The 18,421-nt window shown below is 51.9% G+C and overlaps 1 protein-coding gene across 2 annotated transcripts in view; it reads left to right on the top strand.

Annotated features, from left to right (window-relative positions):
- The window catches only part of SRRM4 (serine/arginine repetitive matrix 4), a 166,100-nt gene extending 151,811 nt beyond the window's left edge, over positions 1-14,289 (top strand). For both annotated transcript variants that reach the window (XM_029048490.1, XM_029048497.1), the window contains exons 8-12: positions 3,972-4,303; positions 8,729-8,896; positions 9,686-9,787; positions 10,694-10,837; positions 12,850-14,289. In XM_029048490.1, coding sequence (XP_028904323.1) covers positions 3,972-4,303; positions 8,729-8,896; positions 9,686-9,787; positions 10,694-10,837; positions 12,850-13,102 — 999 coding nt within the window. In that variant the 3' untranslated portion in view covers positions 13,103-14,289. The remainder of the gene's footprint in view (positions 1-3,971; positions 4,304-8,728; positions 8,897-9,685; positions 9,788-10,693; positions 10,838-12,849) is intronic.
- The last annotated feature ends 4,132 nt before the right edge of the window (positions 14,290-18,421 follow it).

An 18,421-nucleotide genomic window follows, 5' to 3' on the forward strand; every position in this document is an offset into this window, starting at 1 on the left:
ACCATTCTAGCAGCGGGGAGAGGGCAGAAGGAAGGGAGGAAGAAAAGTGTCTCCAGAAAATCTCCCTTCTGCTATTAGTGTGTTCTTGCTCTTGGAGGCCTCCAGAGATCCGGTACTCCTGAGGGCTTGAGGGAAATTCCAGTGGTTTAAAACCAATATGACGCACCGAGCTGAAAGATTAGAAGAGCGGAGGAGGAGTAATCCTAGGTGAAAGATGAGCCATAAGGCAACAGACAGGATTCTGTTTAGGAATCTGAAAGATATCGTGGTGTCATCCCCGAGGTGTGTGGGAGAGGAGGGGTTCCTGGATTCCCCCCTGCAACCTTTCTCTTTGTGATCCACTCGTGGTCCCCTCCCCCGAACCTCGGTTTCACTGGCATTTCTATTCCCAGCTCTCCTACTTATCTGCCGTGTGGCCTTGGGGAAGTCCTTTCACTTCTCTGTGCCTTAGTTACCTCGTCTATAAAACGGGGATTAAGACTGTGAACCCCATGCGAGACAGGGACTGTGTCCACCCCGATTTGCTTGTATCCACCCCAGAGCTTAGCACGGTAGCTGGTTTAGTAAGCGCTTACCAACCACCAAAATTATTGGTGTTATTAGGCAAGTGGCAGAGCTGGGATTAGAACCCAGGTCTCCTGACTCCCAGGGCCTGGTTCTTTCCACTAGGCAATGCTGCTTCTCTCCATCTGAGACCCAACTCTCCTCTGCCTCACGGAGGGAAATACAGTTAGGAACAGTCAGCTTTTACCCTCCCTTTCTTTGAAAATCATGTTGAAGGGGAGTGAACTCCTGGGACCTAACTTTAACCTGGTTTCTTTACTAGCCGTTCCTGCAGCCAGCTCAGTGAAAAGAGCGTGGGCTTCGGAATCAGAGGTCATGGGTTCGACTCCCGGCTCTGCCACTTGTCAGCTGTGTGACTGTGGGCGAGTCACTTCATTTCTCTGTGCCTCAGTTACCTCATCTGTAAAATGGGGATTATCTGTGAGCCTCACGTGGGACAAACTGATTACCCTGTATCTGCCCCAGTGCTTAGAACAGTGCTCTGCACATAGTGAGCGCTTAACAAATACCAACATCATCAGCCAAATCTGCCCACCTGCTGTCTCTGTGGCCCCCTTTATGCTTAGAATGAGGACATTTGAAGGGACCCTATAACTGCCTGCCTAGCTGAGGGGTCAGGAGCACCCCACCTAACAGCCTGGGACTCAAAAGGTTATGGGTTCTAATCCTGGCCCCGCCACTTGTCTGCTGTGTGACTTTGGACAAGTTGCTTCATTTCTCAGGGCCTCACTTACCTCATCTGGAAAATGGGGATTGAGAATGGGAGCCCCATATGGGACAGGGTCTGTATCCAACCTGATTTTCTCGTATCAACTGCAGCACTTAGAACAGTGTCTGGCACAGAGTAAGCCCTTAAAAATACCATTATTATTAACTAGCTGCCAGAGAGAACGGAGATAATCACTTGGATAAACGCAGGAAACACTTTTTCCTGAAATATCTCTCAAGTTCGTAGACTTAGCATTGTCCTTCACATTATTAAAGCAGCGTGGCCTTGTGGAAAGAGAACGGGCCTGGGAGTCCGAGGATCTGGGTTCCAATTCTAGCTCCTCCACTTGTCTGCTGTGTGACCTTGGGCATGTCACTCAACTTCTCAGTGCCCTCACCTATAAAATGGGGATTAAATCCTACTCCCTCCCGCTTCGACTGTGAGCCCCATATGGGACAGGCACTCTGTCCAACCTGATTATTTTATACATATCCCAGGATGTAGTACAGTGCTCGGCAAACAGTAAGTGTTTAAAAGATACTATTATTAATAATAATAATGATGATGGTATTTGTTAAGCACTTACTATGTGCTATGTATTCTTATTACTATTAATAATAGTAATGAGCATATTTTAGTTCGATTCCTATTATGATATGAATGATTTTCTTTTTGAAATAATAATAAGAAAAAAATCCAGCTCATCTAAGCCAAAAGGATTTGGGGGGTTTTGCTTAGGGGGAAGGGAGGGTGGCTAACATCAGCCAGATCATTTCTTCAGTTCTCTGCTGAGAGTTATCTTGGTAGCCGGGAGGAAATCCAGATAAGACCCAAACTCCTAGCCTGCGGGAAGAAATCCACTGTGCTTGGAAATGGACCCACTCCCCCTGAGCAGTAAAAATCGCCTCCCCTCTCCCCTGCCCCAAATCCGGCACCCACCTAACCCTTCACCCACCTCTTCCACGTTCCCTACCCCATATACCCAACCAGACAACTCTCCATCCAACCTGCTTCCTCAAGGTCTAACAATAACTATAATTGTGGTATTTGTTAAGCACTGACTATGTGTGAAGCACTATATTAAGCGCTGGGGTGGATACAAGCAAGTTGTGTTGGGCACAGTCCCTGTCTCAGGTGAGGCTCACCATCCCATTCCCCATTTTCAAATGAGGGAACTGAGGCCCAGAGAAGTGAAGCGACCTGCCCAAGGTCACACAGCAGTCAAGTGACTGGAGTCTCTTCGATCCCCTCTCACAGCTCTAGTCCAGCATCTGAAAGAAATCCATCCGACGCTTCCATTCTGGGTTTCTTCATCATCATAATAATAATAAAGGTGGTATTTGTTAAGTGCTTACTATGTGCCAGGCACTGTCCTAAGCACTGGGATCGATACAAGCAAATCAGGTTGGATACAGTCCCTGTCCCACGTGGGGCTCACAGCCTTAATCCCCATTTGGCAGATGAGGTAAGGGAAGTGAAGTGACTTGCCCAATAGAGAAGGCAAGGGGAAGAGCCGGGATTAGAACCCAGGTCCTTGTGACTCCCAGGCCCATGCCCTATCTACTAGGCCACTCTGCTTCTCCTCCTCACGGGGTAACCCTTATTCTTAGATATCCATCTTGCGGATCTCCGGGCCAGGACGAAGATAAAGGGGAAATCGCTTGGCGTTGGGTGACCTTTATCCGAGACGAGAAATCAGATGGCTTTTGCTAAGGCCGACCACCACCACTGGTCTTTAAAGCGGAGCTTGAAATGAAATTTTGCCATTGAGCAAAGGAACAGTGAGGATGCGAAGAGAGGGTTTATGTTTTTTCTTGTAATTTGAGACTCTAATGATGGACTTATGTTACCCGCTCTTCCCTTTTTCTTACACCTTACCTACTAAAGGAGGAGTTCTTGATTGGTAAGTGGATGCTATATCGCCCAGAAAACTAGGGAATGTATTAGAGGTCACTCGAAAACCGTACCTACCTTCTTACAGGGGGAAAAGGCACACCAAAAATATCCGTATATACCCTTTTTTTCCCCCCACCAGAGGGTTTGCCTTTCTTTTTCATTTAATTATGTTTTTTCTTTTCCTTAATTTGAAAGTGCTGGACCATTTGCCAGTTTTTTTTTTTTTCCTTTGGTCATAAATCCTTCTTTTTCTTTGATTTGGTTTTCTTTTGAGTGTGTGTGATGGTTGTCCTGCGAACCATTTTGATTTTATTTTTTTAGCCCAGTCCATTGACGACTGAGTGCAACCTTCATATACTTTGCAGTTTTGGTTATTTTTAGAAGAAGAGGTAGTTTTTTTGGTAAATACGCTCCCATTTTTTGGTTCCCCCGCCCCGATTTTTAGGTTCAATAGAGGATTTTTACGCACTTCTCTATTGTTTGGTTTCCTTCTCTTTTTTGGTTGATTTAGTAGAAAAACAATTCCTTATCATGTTTTTTTTTTCCTTTGATTCAACCTGGAACGCATGCCTCTTCTCTCTGCATGATGTTAAATCTTCCAATAATCATAGCGGGGAAAGCAGGTGTCTCCTTTCTGTGATATTCTCTCAGGGATATGTGCTTTTTGATTTTTTGCCTTCTCTCTCTCTCTCTCTCTCTCCTTTTGTTACAGTGCATCATGAGGGTAAATTACTTGGTTTATTAGAGACGGCACACGCACCCCAAATGTTCAACAGAGCCAAACGGATCTTTTTACTTTCAGATCTCTCAGCCGGGGTTTTCTGCTGACCTCTTTACCAAAACAGCCAACCAGCTGGACACCCTCCCCGCCGCGGCCGGAGGATCCCAAGAGTACGACTCAGGAAACGATACGTCCTCGCCTCCCTCCACGCAGGCCAGCTCGTCCCGGTCGAAGGACGGCCAGGAGCCGAGGGTGATCGGGATCCCCCACTCCAGCGGCCCGGGCACCTCCGGCCAGCGGAAGCCGGTCGACAACGGTTCGGATTCCGGCCACTCCTTCACCACGTGCTCTTCGCAGACCAAGGGATCCTCCGCGGACGCGCTCTCTCCGGACGCCCAGGGGCGCCGTCAGAGGTCAGGGACCTCCTAGGCCCGTGTGGGCTTCTGAGTGAACCCACTCTCTCCCTAGAAAATGGACCTAGAGAAGCAGCGTGGCTCCGTGGAAAGAGCCTGGGCTTCGGGGTCAGAGGTCACGGGTTCGAATCCCGGCTCTACCACTTGTCAGCTGTGTGACTGTGGGCAAGTCACTTCACTTCTCTGTGCCTCAGTTCCCTCATCTGTAAAACGGGGATTAACTGTGAGCCTCACGTGGGACAACCTGATGACCCTGTATCTCCCCCAGCGCTTAGAACAGTGCTCTGCACATAATAAGCGCTTAACAAATACCAACATTATTATTCCCTAGGCTAACTGGGGGAGGATTGAAATGATCAAATCAACCTTCATTTCCTTCTGTAGGACTCGGGGAAGACTTAAGGGAGGGGGAGGATGGTCACAGGCTTGTCTGCTTCTCTTACACACACAGTTCAGTCATTTAATCGTATTTCTGGAGCGCTTACTGGGTGCAGAGCACTCTGCTAAATGCCTGGGAGAGGACAATTCAACAATTAAACAGGCACATTTCCTGCTCACAACGAGCTGACAGTCTAGAGGGGGAGACAGACATGAATAGAAATAAATAAATGACAGATATGGACATAAGTGCTGTGGGGCTGGGAGGGGGGGATGAATAAAGGGAGCGGGTCAGGGCGACGCAGAAAGGAGTGGAAGAAGAGGAAAGGGGGGTTTAAGTCAGGGAAGGCTTCTTGGAGGAGATGGGCCTTCAATAAGGCTTTGAAGCTGGGGAGAGGGATTGTCTGGAGGATCTACCCCATTACCGTCCCCACTGCGGATTATCCACACTGAGGACTGCCTGTGTTGAGAGCTCTCTGCCCTGCTGATTCTCTGCACTACTGATTGCCCACCCTGTGGATTATCTGCACCGTGCGCTGTCCTCATCGTGGATTATCCGCTCTGTGGACTATCTGCTTTTACGGTCGTCTACTCTGCTGATTTCCGCGGTCCTGATTATCCGCACTGTGGATTATTTGCACCGTGCACTTCCACGCTGTGGATCGTCGGCGCTGTGGACTGTCTGCATTTACAGTTGTCCGCCTTGCTGATTCTCTGGCCTCCCGCTTATCCGCCCTGTTTATTATCTACACCGTGCACCATCCTCACTGTGGATTGTCTACACTGTCCTCATTGTGGATTATCTGCATCATCCTCACTGTGGATTATCTGCACCATACACTGTCCACGCTGTGGACTATCCACACTGTGTACTATCCGCAATTACAGTCATCGCTCTCCCGATTATCTGCCCTGTGAATTATCCACACTGCACACTTTCCACTCTGTGGATTATCCACACTGTGGACTGGCTGCAGTTAGAGTCGTCTGCCCTGCTGGTAATCTGCAGTGTGGATTGTCTGCACTCCTGATTATCCACACTGAGGATTATTTGCACTGCTGATTATCTGGATGGTGAGGGTGGCCCAGTGGAAAGAGCCTGGGTTTAGGAGTCAGGGGTCATGGGTTCTAATCCCGGCTCCGCCACCTGTCAGCTGTTTGACTTTGGGCAAGTCACTTCACTTCTCGGTGTCTCAGTTACCTCATCTGTAAAATGGGGATGAAGACTGTGAGCCTCACGTGGGGCAAGTTGATTACCCTGTATCTCCCCCAGCGCTTAGAACAGTGCTCGGCACATAGTAAGCGCTTAACAAATACCAACGTTATTATTATTATTTTCTGCACTGCTTATTGGCTGGACTATGGATTGGCCACACTGTGCATCTTCCTTTACTGTGAAGATTTGCATGTGCATTAGCCACCCAGCCCCTGCATTGGTCCTAGACAAAGCTTCCCCTACCCCCCGGCCAGGTTTTGTGGGTATTTCCATCATCCCAACCTGGTATAGCGGATAAAGCACGGAGCGGGGAGTCAGAAGGCCATGGGTTCTAATCCCTGCTTTGCCATCTGTCTCCTGTCTGGCCTTGGGCAAGTCACTTTACTTCTCTGGGCCTCAGTTCCCTCATCTGGAAAATGGGGATAGAGACTGTGAGCCCCATAATAATAATAACAAATGTTGGTATTTGTTAAGCGCTTACTATGTTCAGAGCACTGTTCTAAGCGCTGGGGTAGGTACAGGATCATCAGGCTGTCACATGTGAGTCTCACAGTTAATCCCCATTTTACAGATGAAGTAACCGAGTCACAGAGAAGTGAAGTGACTTGCCCAAGTCACACAACTGACAAGTGGCACAGGGACTGTGTGCAACCTGATTACCTAGTATCTACCCCAGCATTTAGAATGGTGCATACAGTAAACATTTAACAAATACCATTATTGTTATTATTATTATAATCCTGGCTCTGCCATGTACGTTCAGTGTGACCTTCGGCCAGTCACTTAACTTCTCCGTGCCTCAGTTCCCTCATCTGCAAAATGGGGTCAATACCTGTTCTCCCTCCCACTTAGACTGTGAGTCTCATGTGGGACTGTATCCAGCCTGATTCGCTTGAATCCACCCCAGCGCTTACTACAGTGCCTGGCACGTAGTCAGCACTTAACAAATACCGCAATCATTATTACTGTTATTATGATTCAATAGTATTTATATTATAAATATAATACGATTATTAGCATTAGTATAATAGCATTATTATTACTGTTATTATCCCATCCCCAAGACAGTCCTAAAATTTAGATCCTTTGCTACCAGCTAAGATCCAACCCATTCAACTTTATGCTGATTTTCTACCTCCTGCCTCAGAGGAATGTAAGACTGTAGTTAAACACTGCATTGTCTTGGACATTTGGATTATCAACCTTTTAAACACAGAGATATTCCCAAGGCCTGGGTGGGGCAGGGACCGTATCCATCCCTTTTTACCTTGTATTCACCTTAGAACAATGCTTGGCATGTAGTAAGTGCTTAGCAAAACCCCCAATTACTTTTTGCCTCAATTACCTCGAATTACCTTAAATATATCAATTCTCAGGTTTGTTCTGCAGAGAAGCAGTCACCTAGAAGATAGAGCACAGGCCTGGAAATCAGAAAGAGCTGGATTCTAACCCCCCGGCTCCGCCGTTTGTCTGCTGGGTGACCTTGGGCTAGTCACTTAATAATAATAATAATAATGTTGGTATTTGTTAAGCGCTTACTATGTGCAGAGCACTGTTCTAAGCGCTGGGGGAGATACAGGGGAATCAGGTCGTCCCACGTGAGGCTCACAGTCTTCATCCCCATTTTACAGATGAGGTAACTGAGGCACAGAGAAGTGAAGTGACTTGCCCACAGTCACACAGCTGACAAGTGGCTGAGCTGGGATTCACTTCGCTTCTCTCGGCCTCAGTTACCTCATCTGTAAAATGAGGGTGAAGACCGTGAGCCCCACGTGTATCTTGTATCTACCCCAGTGCTTAGAACAGTGCTTGGCTCAAAGTAAATTCTTAACAAATACCATGATTATTACTCTACCCCAGCACTTAGTACAGTTCTGGCACATAGTAAGTGCTTAACGAATACTATAAAAAAAGATCATCATCATTATTATTCCTCTTTAGAAATGGGGGGCCGGGGGCAGGTTTCTAACCACCTTGGCCATATGAGCTTTTTTGTATCTTGGACTCTTCTAAAAGGCCTCCTTGTTTTTACTATTTGATTGGCCAAGGTCATTCCCACAAGTTCCCCGTGTCTTGACTGACTTGCACATTTCACTCCTGACGGTCTTCCCGATCGCCAGGTTCCTGGGCCCAGGAGAGGGGCCACCTCTCCAAAACTGCCAACCCCAGCTGCCCACATTCCCAGCCGCTGGGTGAGGAATCCGGGCACCAGGTCCCCGGAAGACCCAGGAAAGCCGTGAATAATGGGGAGGGAGGCAATGCCCGGGGCATCCAGGGAAGCCTGGGGAGGGAAGGGGTGGCTGCTCCAGGAATTCCAGAATGGATCCCGGTCAAATGTCAGAGGACCTGACTGGCAGTGCCCAAGCCATTATTAATAATAATAATAATAATGGAATTTGTTAAGCACTTACAATGTGTCAAGCACTGCCCTAAGCCCTGGGGTAGATACAAGGTAATCAGGTTGGACACAGTCCCAGTCCCACATGGGGCTTACAGTTTTAATCCCCATTTGACAGATGAGGGAACTGAGGCACAGAGAAGCGAAGCGACTTGTCCGAGGTCACACAGCAGACATATGGCGGAGCTGGAATTGGAACCCAAGTCCTTCTTTCTCCCGGGGCCATGTTCTATATTGAGCATTCACTTTGTGCAGAGCACCTTACTACACTGTACCTCATTATGCGCTTAGGAAAGTGCAGTATAGTACTGTTATTATTGATCGTATTTATAGAGCGGTTACATGTGCAAAACACTGTACTAAGCGCTACCGTAGAGCTGACGGCCCCAACCCCCGCTCACAATCTCACGCTCCGGACAACTTCTCCTTGCAGAAGGTTCCCGTCCCCGTGTCCCGGCTGCTCGGAGCAGAAGAGGGCCGAGCCGCTCTCCTCGCCGGCCCGGTGCTCCCTGACGAGATCCTCCCGCTCCTCCAGCCGCTCCTCCCCCTCCCCGCGTCACAGCTCCTCCCGCAGCAGATCCGTCTCCTCCTCGGGGAAGAGGTGAGTGCGAATCCAGTTCCCTCTGCTTCCCACACTTCCTAGGAAAGACCCCCGCCCTGGGAGAGACTTTTCAGAGGGCGGTAGCTCCCTGGTTCAGACGGAGGTCATCCCTCGTCCATCTTTCTCTCCCATCAGGACTTTATATGTCTGGCTGCCCCGTTAGAGTGGAAGTTCTTGGCGGACATTGTTTTATACTTCCAAAGTGTCTAGTACAGTGCCCCACACCCATTTTGTGCTCAATAAATAAAGCGACTACTCCTCTCTGGTCAACCTATCATGGGCCTTCACGCTTTGGCTTTCTCTGCTGGAGGGCAGATTAGAAAATTGTGTCCCGTGAAGAAAGCTGAAGGGTCAACTGGCTCATTCAGGCCTCCCAAACTCATATTGAAGCCAATAAAATCCAGTTTGGTCAGTGTCCGGGTGGTCCATACTGACCACCTTAACTAGATAATTACCGAACTTCCAATCCATCTGAAACTGCAAAGAAGTTCTAGAAGACCCAATGTGGAGAAGCAATAGGCTCTAGTGGATGGGGTAGGGGCCTGGGTGTCAGAAGGACTTGGGTTCTAATCCCGGCTCTGCCACTTGTCTGCCTTGTAACCTTCGGCAAATCACTTCTTCAGGCCTCAGTTTCCTTATCTGTAAATGGGGGGTGAAGACTGAGAGCCCCATGTGAGATATGGACTATGTCCAATCTACCCCAGAGTGTAATACAGTGTTTGGCACATAATAAGCACTTAACCAAGACCATATTCTGATTATGCGGATGATGATTATGGTTATTATCAGGTCTTACTCCCGGTCACCCAGCTACTCATCCAGGCAGAGCCCAGAAAGCAGGAGCTCCAGAACCCGACGGAGCCCCAGTTACACCTGCTACAGTCCCACCAGGTACTCTCCCCACCCTCCCTCTTTCCCTCATCTCTCCCTCCCTCTTTCCCCCATCCCTCCCTCTCTTCTTTCTTCTCTCCCTCTCTCGTCCTCCTTCTTCTCCCTCCCTCCCTCTCCTCTATTTCTCCCTCCTTCCTCTCCCTCCTATCCTTCGCTCTCTTTCTTCTTCCTTCTTCTCCCTCCCTCTCTCCTTTGCTCTCTCCTTCCTTCTCTCCCTCTCTTCCTCTCTCCTTCTTCATCCTCTTTTCTTCCTCTTCCTCTTTCTCCCTCCTTCCTCTCACTCCCTCTTTCTCTTCCCCTCTCTTCTCCCTCCTTCCAACCCTCCTATCCTTGCCTTTCTCTCCCCTCTCCTTTCCTCTTTCCTTCCTTCTTTCTCTCTCTTCCACTCTCCTTCCTCTCCCTCCCTCCCTCCTTTCCGCTCCCCCTCCATCTCTTTCTTCCTCCTCCTTCTTCCTCTCCTCTTTCCTTCCTTCTCTCCCTCCTTCTTCCTCTTTCTCCCTCCCTCCCTCTATCTTTTCCTCTCTCCTCCCTTCTCTCCCTCTCTCTTTTCCTCCTTCCTCCCTCTCCCTTCCTCTATCCTCCCCTCTCTTTCTTCCTTAGAGAAGCAGCATGGCATAGTGGATACAGCACAGGGCTGGGAGTTAGAAAGTCATGGGTTCTATTCCCAGCTCTGCCACCTGTCTGCTGGGTGACCTTGGGCAAGTCATTTCACTTCTCTTGGCCTCGGTTACCTCACCTGCAAAGCGGGGATGAAGACCGTGAGCCCCATGAGGGACAGGGACTGTGTGTAACCTGATGAGCTTGTATCTCCCCCAGCAGTAGAGGTAATAGGCCGGGGACCACCTTCCCAGGGACCGGCGTCCGGCCTCAGGGGGTGACCGCTTCTCTCATGCTCTCGCACCTTAGGGATCGAGAACGCGAGCACAAGTATGGCTCCGGGGAGCAGGATTCCCACCGGGAACGGGAGAGGCGGAGGCGGCGGTCCTACTCCCCCATGAGAAAGCGCAGGCGAGACTCCCCCAGCCACCTGGAGGCCCGCCGGATCACCAGGTGAGTCGGGGGCTCTGCCCGGGACTTGCCCCCACCCCAGTTTAGAGTCTCCGTGGAGGGGGCGGGTGGATCGGGGGCACCCAGTTGTCCTTGGGATCAAAATGGACCAAAGGACCTAGAGGTTAAACTCGTCGAGAGCCCGTGACTTCCCCTTTCATGGTACACGTTGGGGCTCTTACAGGAGCCACTTAACGAATCACCCAGAGGATGATGAAGCCAGAGACCGGGAGGGTTAATCAATCGACCGATCGATCAGTGGCGTTTATTGAGCGCAGAATTAGCGGACACACTCCATGCCTATAACGAGTTGGCAGTCTAGAGGGTTAATCTGGAAAGGCTTCAAGGAGAAGGGGGGAATTTTGGTGTGGAAACATCAGGGGGGAACGGAGCCCCTTTTCTCCCTGAGGTCATGGGAAATGGGCTGGGAACCCAGTGGAAGAGGTCCAGGCTTGGAGGGGTCCCTGGTTCTATAGAAAGGGTTAATCTGGGAAGGCTTCAAGGGCGGGGAGGAATTTCAGGGTGGGAACATTCCAGGAAGGTGGAAACAGAGCCGCTTTGCTCCCTGAGGTCGGGGAAAATGGGCTGGGGACCCATTGAAAGGGGGTTCGGTCTTGGAGGCGGTCCCCTACTCCCCGAGGACGGGGGCAGGGGGAGTATGGTGGGCACAGAGTCATTCATTCATTCATTAATTCAATTGTATTTATTGAGCACTTACTGTGTGCAGAGCACTGTACCAAGTACTTGGAATGTACAATTAGGCAACAGATAGAGACAATCCGTGCCCAACAACGGGCTCACGGCCTAAAACGGGGAGACAGACAGCAAAACAGATCAAGTAGACAGGCATCAATACCATCAAAATAAATAGAATCGTAGAAATATACACATCATTAATAAAATAGAGTAATGAATAATATATACAAATATGCACAAGTGCTGTGGGGGAGGGAAAAGGGGTGGAGCAGAGGGGGGGAGAAGGGAAAATGGGGAGGGGAGGAGGGGCAGAGGCAAAGGGTGGGCTCAGCCTGGGAAGGCCTCCTGGAGGAGGTGAGCTCTCAGTAGGGCTTGGAAGGGGGGAAGAGAGTGAGTTCTGCGGCTGTGAGGAGGGAGGGAGTCCCAGGACAGTGGTAGGATGTGGGCCAGGGGTCAGCGGCGGGACGGGCGAGAACGAGGCCCCGTTAGGAGGTTAGCGGCAGCAGAGGAGCGGAGTGTACGGGCTGGGCTGGGCTGGAGAAGGAGAGAAGGGAGGTGAGGTAGGAGCACTGTACTAAGCACTGGACTAAGCGTTTGGGAGAGTACAACAACAGACACATTCCCTGCCCACAACAAGCCCCCAGTCTAGAGAAGCAGCATGGTTAGTAGATAGAGCAGCTCTGCCACTTATCAGCTGTGTGACTGTGGGCAGGTCACTTCACTTCTCTGTGCCTCAGTTCCCTCAACTGTAAAATGGGGATGAAGACTGTGAGCCTCATGTGGGACAACCTGATTCCCTTGTATTTCCCCCGGCGCTTAGAACAGTGCTCTGCTCATAGTAAGCGCTTAACAAATACCAACATTATTATTATTATTGATAGAGCATGGGCCTGGGAGTCAGAAGGTCATGGGTTCTAATGCTGGCTCCGCCACTACTCTTCTTTGTGTCCTTGGGCGAGTGACTTAACTTCTCTGGGTCTCGGTTCCCTCATCTGGAAAACGGGGATTGAGACCTTGAGCCCCACGTGGGACGGGGACTGTGTCCAACCCTTATGGCTTGTATCCGCCCCTGCTTAGTACAGCGCCTGGCACACAGTAAGCGCTTAACAAATACCATAATTGCCATTATTATTATAAGAGGGGAAGGCAGACATTAATGTACGTAAATCCATAAATGACAGCTGTATACGTATGTGCTGTGGGGCTGGGAGGGAGGGTGAACGAAGGGAGCGAGTCAGGGCGACGCAGAAGGGAGTGGGAGGGCAGAGTCAGGGAAGATGGGCCTTCAGTTACCCGCCACATGTCGCCTTCTCGCTCAGTGCCCGGAAACGGCCCATCCCCTACTACCGGCCCAGCCCCTCGTCCTCGACCAGCACCGGCAGCTCCAGCCCCTGGCACAGCAGGCCGAGCCGCTCTCCCAGCCGCGGTCGCAGCCGTCCCCGCGCGGGCCGTGGCCGCAGTCGGACCGCCAGCAGCAGCAGCGGGGGCAGCAGCGACGGCAGCAGTACCGCCGGCCGGACCGGGACCCGGAGCCGGACCAGGAGCCGGAGCTATGACAGCGTGGACAGCTAGGAGAGCGGGGGTCGCTGGGGGGCCCTGCCCTCAGAGGCCCCGCCATCCTCCATCCCCTGCCCGCCCCCGCTTCCCCAGCGCCCCGGAATCACAGCCTCTCCCCTTCCATCCCGGACCCAGAGGGACCCTCCACCCTGGCAGGCGACAGACCGGACCCCCCAGGGGACCGGGAGGCCGGCTGCGTCCTGTCCCGGTACCCGACAGGAGGAGGAGGAGGAGGAAGATATGCCCCTAGTCCCAGCTTTGGATGCCCCCAGGGGGCCACCGTCCAGGGGGTCTCCTCTCTCCCAGGAAGCGGGCTCCTGGTGGGGATGCAGGGTGGGCATCGGAGATTCCCCTGGGGGCTTTCTGCCCCTCCCCCCCCCAGCTTCTCCCTCCTGCACCGTCCTTTTTATCCCCAATCTCCTTGAGCCAGAGGAGGCCGCTGCCCTGCGGCCCCCCTGATTCTGGTCTCCATCCCTGGGGGAACCCCAGGAAAGGCCGAGAGGTGTCTGGGGTGAGGATGGGGGGTTGGATGAAGCAGGGACCCCAGGGGCCAGGGGATGGTCACCTCCTCCTCCTCCTCATCCTCTTCCTCCGCAGAGGTCCCACAGGTTCCAGAGGCCATGGCCAGTAAGATCGGGCCTCCCGGAACCTCCCAGCCAGCAGTCACAGGGCTGTGCCGAGGCCGGGGGAGGCTGGGCAAGTCCTATCAGTCAGTGATCACTCTGGCTCCAAAGAGAGAGGGGTCTCTGCTGCCCAAGAAAATCGCTTCCGTGGCCAAAGTCTCCCGGGGGTCCGGCTTGGCGCTCAGCCTACCAGAAACCCAGCCAAGAGGCCAGCAGAAAGCACTCCCCCCGCCGCCCAAAGTCTGCGATCTCTGAGCAACCCCCTCCTCTATTCTCTCAGCCTCCTAGGCCCAAGTCCCGCCAGGGCCAGCCCAGTCTTTTTGGCACAGACTTTCCCCAAGCGTCCCCCGCCGTAGGTCCAGGTTTCCCAGCAGCAATACGGACGTAGCCCATCTGAGATCCGAGGGGTGGGAAGGAATCTCCCGGGATTTCTAGGGTCCCTAGGAGCCAGGGGAAGGATGAGCAGAGCACAGGCTCCCTCGGGTGTCACCAGAAACTGTGGGAGGTTGGGGCAGGGAGAGGAGCCAGCGGATAAGTTCCAGAGAAGCAACATGGCCCCGTGGGTAGAGCCCAGGCCTGGGAGTCAGAAGGACCTGGGTTCTAATCCCAGCTCCACCACTTGTCCGCTGCTGTGAGGCCTCGGGCAAGTCACTTTTCGCTTCTCGGGGCCTCAGTTTTCTCATCTGTAAAATGGGGATTGAGACAGGGGCCCCTCAGTGGGACTGGGATTGTGCCCAACCTGTTGATCAGATATCTTACCCAGTGCTTAGAACAGTGCCTGGCACATAGTATGCGTTTAACAAATACCACAATTAGTATTATCATTATTATTATTACTGAGGGACCCACACTCACACAAGCCTACCTTCTGCCTGCTGCCGGAGTCCTGGAGACTCGCTTGGTGCCTGGCCCAATTTCTGAGCCCTCCTCCCCCACCTCCACAGGGGCAGGGCGATCTTCCACTTGGCATCTTTCTAATTCTCGGGAATCCTGTCCTGGTTAACAGAAGCGACCCTATCTATGAGGCCTCCCCTGGCACACCCTCCGGGCTCGGAGCTGTGCCGCTGAGGTGCCCAGAATCCCTAACTCCAGATTTTGGTTTTCTTTGTTATTATTATTGGTATTATTATCAGGCCCGGGGTACCAATGAGACCTCCACAGCAAAACAGAGGGCAGAGGGAAACAGCCTTCCCCTTCCCTCCCCCCTTCCCCACACCGACCCCTCTTAGGCATTCATCTCTCTCTGACCTCGGGGAATTCCCACTGGAATCTTACCCCCTGCTGCCTAGGGTGTGGGCGATCCAGCACCGCGGTGCCAGGGTGAATTGGGCTGGGGCCTGAGAATGCCACCTGCTGAAATCTCACTGGGGGCACTGGGTAAGGGATGGAAGGGTCTTAAAATAAGGCCGCAGGCAATCCCAGCAAACGATCAGCTTTCTGACACCCCAGAGGCAGGTGCGAGTTCTGGGGGCCCCTGGCCGTGGGCGGAGGGGACAGCTGAGGAGGGATGGGAAGGAGAGGGCATCTGTGACTTTGAGACTGGCAGCGCCCTCCACCCTGCACCGTGAAAGAAAAGGAGCAGGCCTCAATTCTCCCAGCGGCTGCGTATTTAGCCCTTCGATATAATAATAACGATTTTGGTATTTGTTAAGTACTTACTATGTGCCAGGATCTTTACTAAGCCCTGGGGTGGATACAAGCAAATCGGGTAGGACACAGTCCCTAGAGTCAAAGTCTTATTTCCCATTTACAGATGAGGCAACTGAGGCCCAGAGAAGTGAAGTGAGTTGCCCAGGGTCACACAACAGACAAGCGACGGAGCAGGGACTAGAACCCATTTCCTTCTTACTCCGGGGCCCGGGCTCTATCCAGTCCACCCCGCCGCTTCCCACCAGTCCATGCTACTTATCGTCGCTCTCACTACTTATTGCTTCCCCATCCTGCCTCTATGCCACCGGAAGCCTGCGACTTCCGTCGGTGATGGGGGCCAGTTGGTTGGCATCTGCTGTTAGCAGCCTCCGGGTTGGGAATTGGAAAGAATTGGACTTGTCTGGATCCCCCTCTCACCCAACACGGGGAAAGCGGGACCATCCCGGATCTAGCCCCGACAAATATCCGCTTGTCTCTCACACTGCTCCTCTCCCCCCCCCCCCGTCTCTAAGCTCCCACACCTCCCCGGAGCTCACTCCATTCACTCACTCATTGACTCAATCGTATTTATTGAGCACTTACCGTGTGCAAGGCACTGGACTAAGCGCTTGGGAGAGTACAATAGAACAAGAAATAGACACATTCCGTGCCCGCAAAGACCCTACATTCTGCCCTGGGAATTCTCTTTACTGTAAGGATCTTCCAGCGGTAAAGCTGGGGGCGTTGGGAGAGAAGGCGGAGAAGGAAGGGGGAGTGTAAATAGTATAAATATCAGAGCGGTCCTCAGTCCGTTTGATTTCTCTAAGACCCCGGGAACAATAGGCCGTGAGCTATCGTTAATTGCCCTTCGGGGGGACAGGAGGAGAATCAATCAATCAATCAGTGGTATTTATTGAGCGCTTACCGGGTGCAGAGCACTCACTGTACTAAGTGCTTACTCAGGCTTTCCTGGAACAGCTTCCTCCATCCGACTCCACTGGGGCCAATTCCCCGAATTATTTATTACCATCAGCATCGTCGTCGTCATTACTGTGAACAGAAGTCCAGAGCCATTTTTATTTATTTATTTATGGGGGGGTGGGGTTAAGTTATTTTTTACATTTAATTTATTCCTGATCTTTGTGGAAACAGAAGGGTTTTCAAGGATAGCTTTTTGGGGGGGAGCGGGGGAGAGTCAGGTCCCCCCGTGCCCCCAGTCAAACGTCAGCGGGGCAATCAATCGTCCTCGGGAAGGCGGGGAGCTTCGTGGAAGCAGCGAAGATCGGCTCACGCAGCCGATCTCCTGGGTTCCGTCCACTCCCGCCCGGAACCCCGCACCGGTCGTGACCTCTGACCCTCCCGGACCCGCCCCAGGGGGAAGTCGAGGGAGCGAATGACGCCGAAGGGCTGCCCTCTCTGAGCTCTTAGGCCCAGGCCGGACCTCAGACGACGGTTCCTAAGGTGTCGCCGTGGCGAGACGAGCAACGATGCGGCCCGGTAACACGGGACGCGTCCACGGCCACGACCGGTCACCAGCCGTCGAGGACGGGGGTCACGTGGCATTTGGCGACGGGGGGTCTTGGCCGCTCTCGGCGAGGCCCGGGCCAGGCTCGAGTGCGGGGTCCGTGGCCAGTGACTCCCTTCCGGTTACCAGTGCCGGGGGCCCGGCCTTGGATTTGCCACCATCTGAGCGGGGACCCGGAAACCAAAGATGGGTTTCTCCTGAAGCAGCTCTCCAGCGCAGAGCCCAGCGGGAAGAATCGGACCTACGACACTGTCGTGAGAATTACATCTGACAGCTCGAGGCCCATCGTTCCCCTAGGCCACCTCTGGACTCTCTGACCCTTCCCTAATCCCTGACCACTTTCTCCGATCTGTGGGTCAGCCGGGAAGGATTGGGGGATTTTCCGTTCTGGGTTTGCCTGTACCCTTTCTGGAAGAAACAACATGCGACATCAAGTCTGCGTGAACGACAGATGATCTATTTCAGGGTAGTCGGGATCGTCATCCAGATCGGGGGACCCCGGGACGGCAGAAAGAGTTGGAGATGTCTAGATGAATATCTGAAAATGTACTCTTGAAAGGTTCACCCGTGTGACACCCATGAAATATCTTCGCTTTCTATCCCAATCTCAATTCCCTTCTATTTCCTTCCCCTCTCTCACCACCCCTAAACAAAACCCAGTCAGCCTGCTCTTGAAGATGAGTTGCTAAACCTGTTAAATGTCAGGATCGTTCCCGGAGGCCAAAGGCCCAGGAGCGAGGGAGAACATGAAGGTTCCAGAGAACAGAAAAGCTGGACCCAATTTCTAAAAGCCCTGTTCTTGAGTGCTTCCCTGTTCTTCATCTAGGTCCAGAGGCGGCGTGGCCTAGTGGAAAGAGCCCGAGACTCAGAGGACCTGGGTTCCAATCCTGACTCTGCCACTAATCTGCTGTGTGAGACCTTGGGCAAGTCACTTTACTTCTCTGGGCCTCAGCTACCTCTTCTGTAAAATGGGGATTAAGACTGTGAGCCCCACGTGGGACAACCTGATTACCTTGTATCCCCCCAGCGCTTAAAACAGTGCTTGGCACATAGTAAGCGCTTAACAAATACCATAAAAAAAACCTGTTCTCCCTCCTATTTAGACTGTGAGCTTCATGTGAGACCTGATTATCTGTATCTACCCCAGCACTTAGTACAGTGCTTAGCACAGAGTAAGCACTTAGCAAATACCATTATTATTATCTCATTTTTTAATCACTTCTCACTCTACCCCAAAATACAAAACAACTTCATTTTCCTGATTTGTTTCCTTGAACCTTATCTAGTAAGATGTCTGTAATGTTAGAGGGAAGTAGCAACAACTCGTGGAAAGGGTCTGGAGCTGGGAGTCAGAAGACCCTGGGTTCTAATCCCGCTCCACCACTTACCTGCTGTGTGACACTGGGCAAGTCCTTCACTTCCCTATGCCTCAATTTCAACTGAAAAATGGGAATTCAATACCTGTTCTCCTTCCCACTTAGACTGTGAGCCCTGTGTGGGAGCGGAAATGTGTCGGATCTGATTAACTTGTATTTTTTATGGAATTTGTTAAACACT

Source organism: Ornithorhynchus anatinus, chromosome 2, assembly GCF_004115215.2.
Source record: "Ornithorhynchus anatinus isolate Pmale09 chromosome 2, mOrnAna1.pri.v4, whole genome shotgun sequence".
NCBI lineage: Eukaryota > Metazoa > Chordata > Mammalia > Monotremata > Ornithorhynchidae > Ornithorhynchus > Ornithorhynchus anatinus.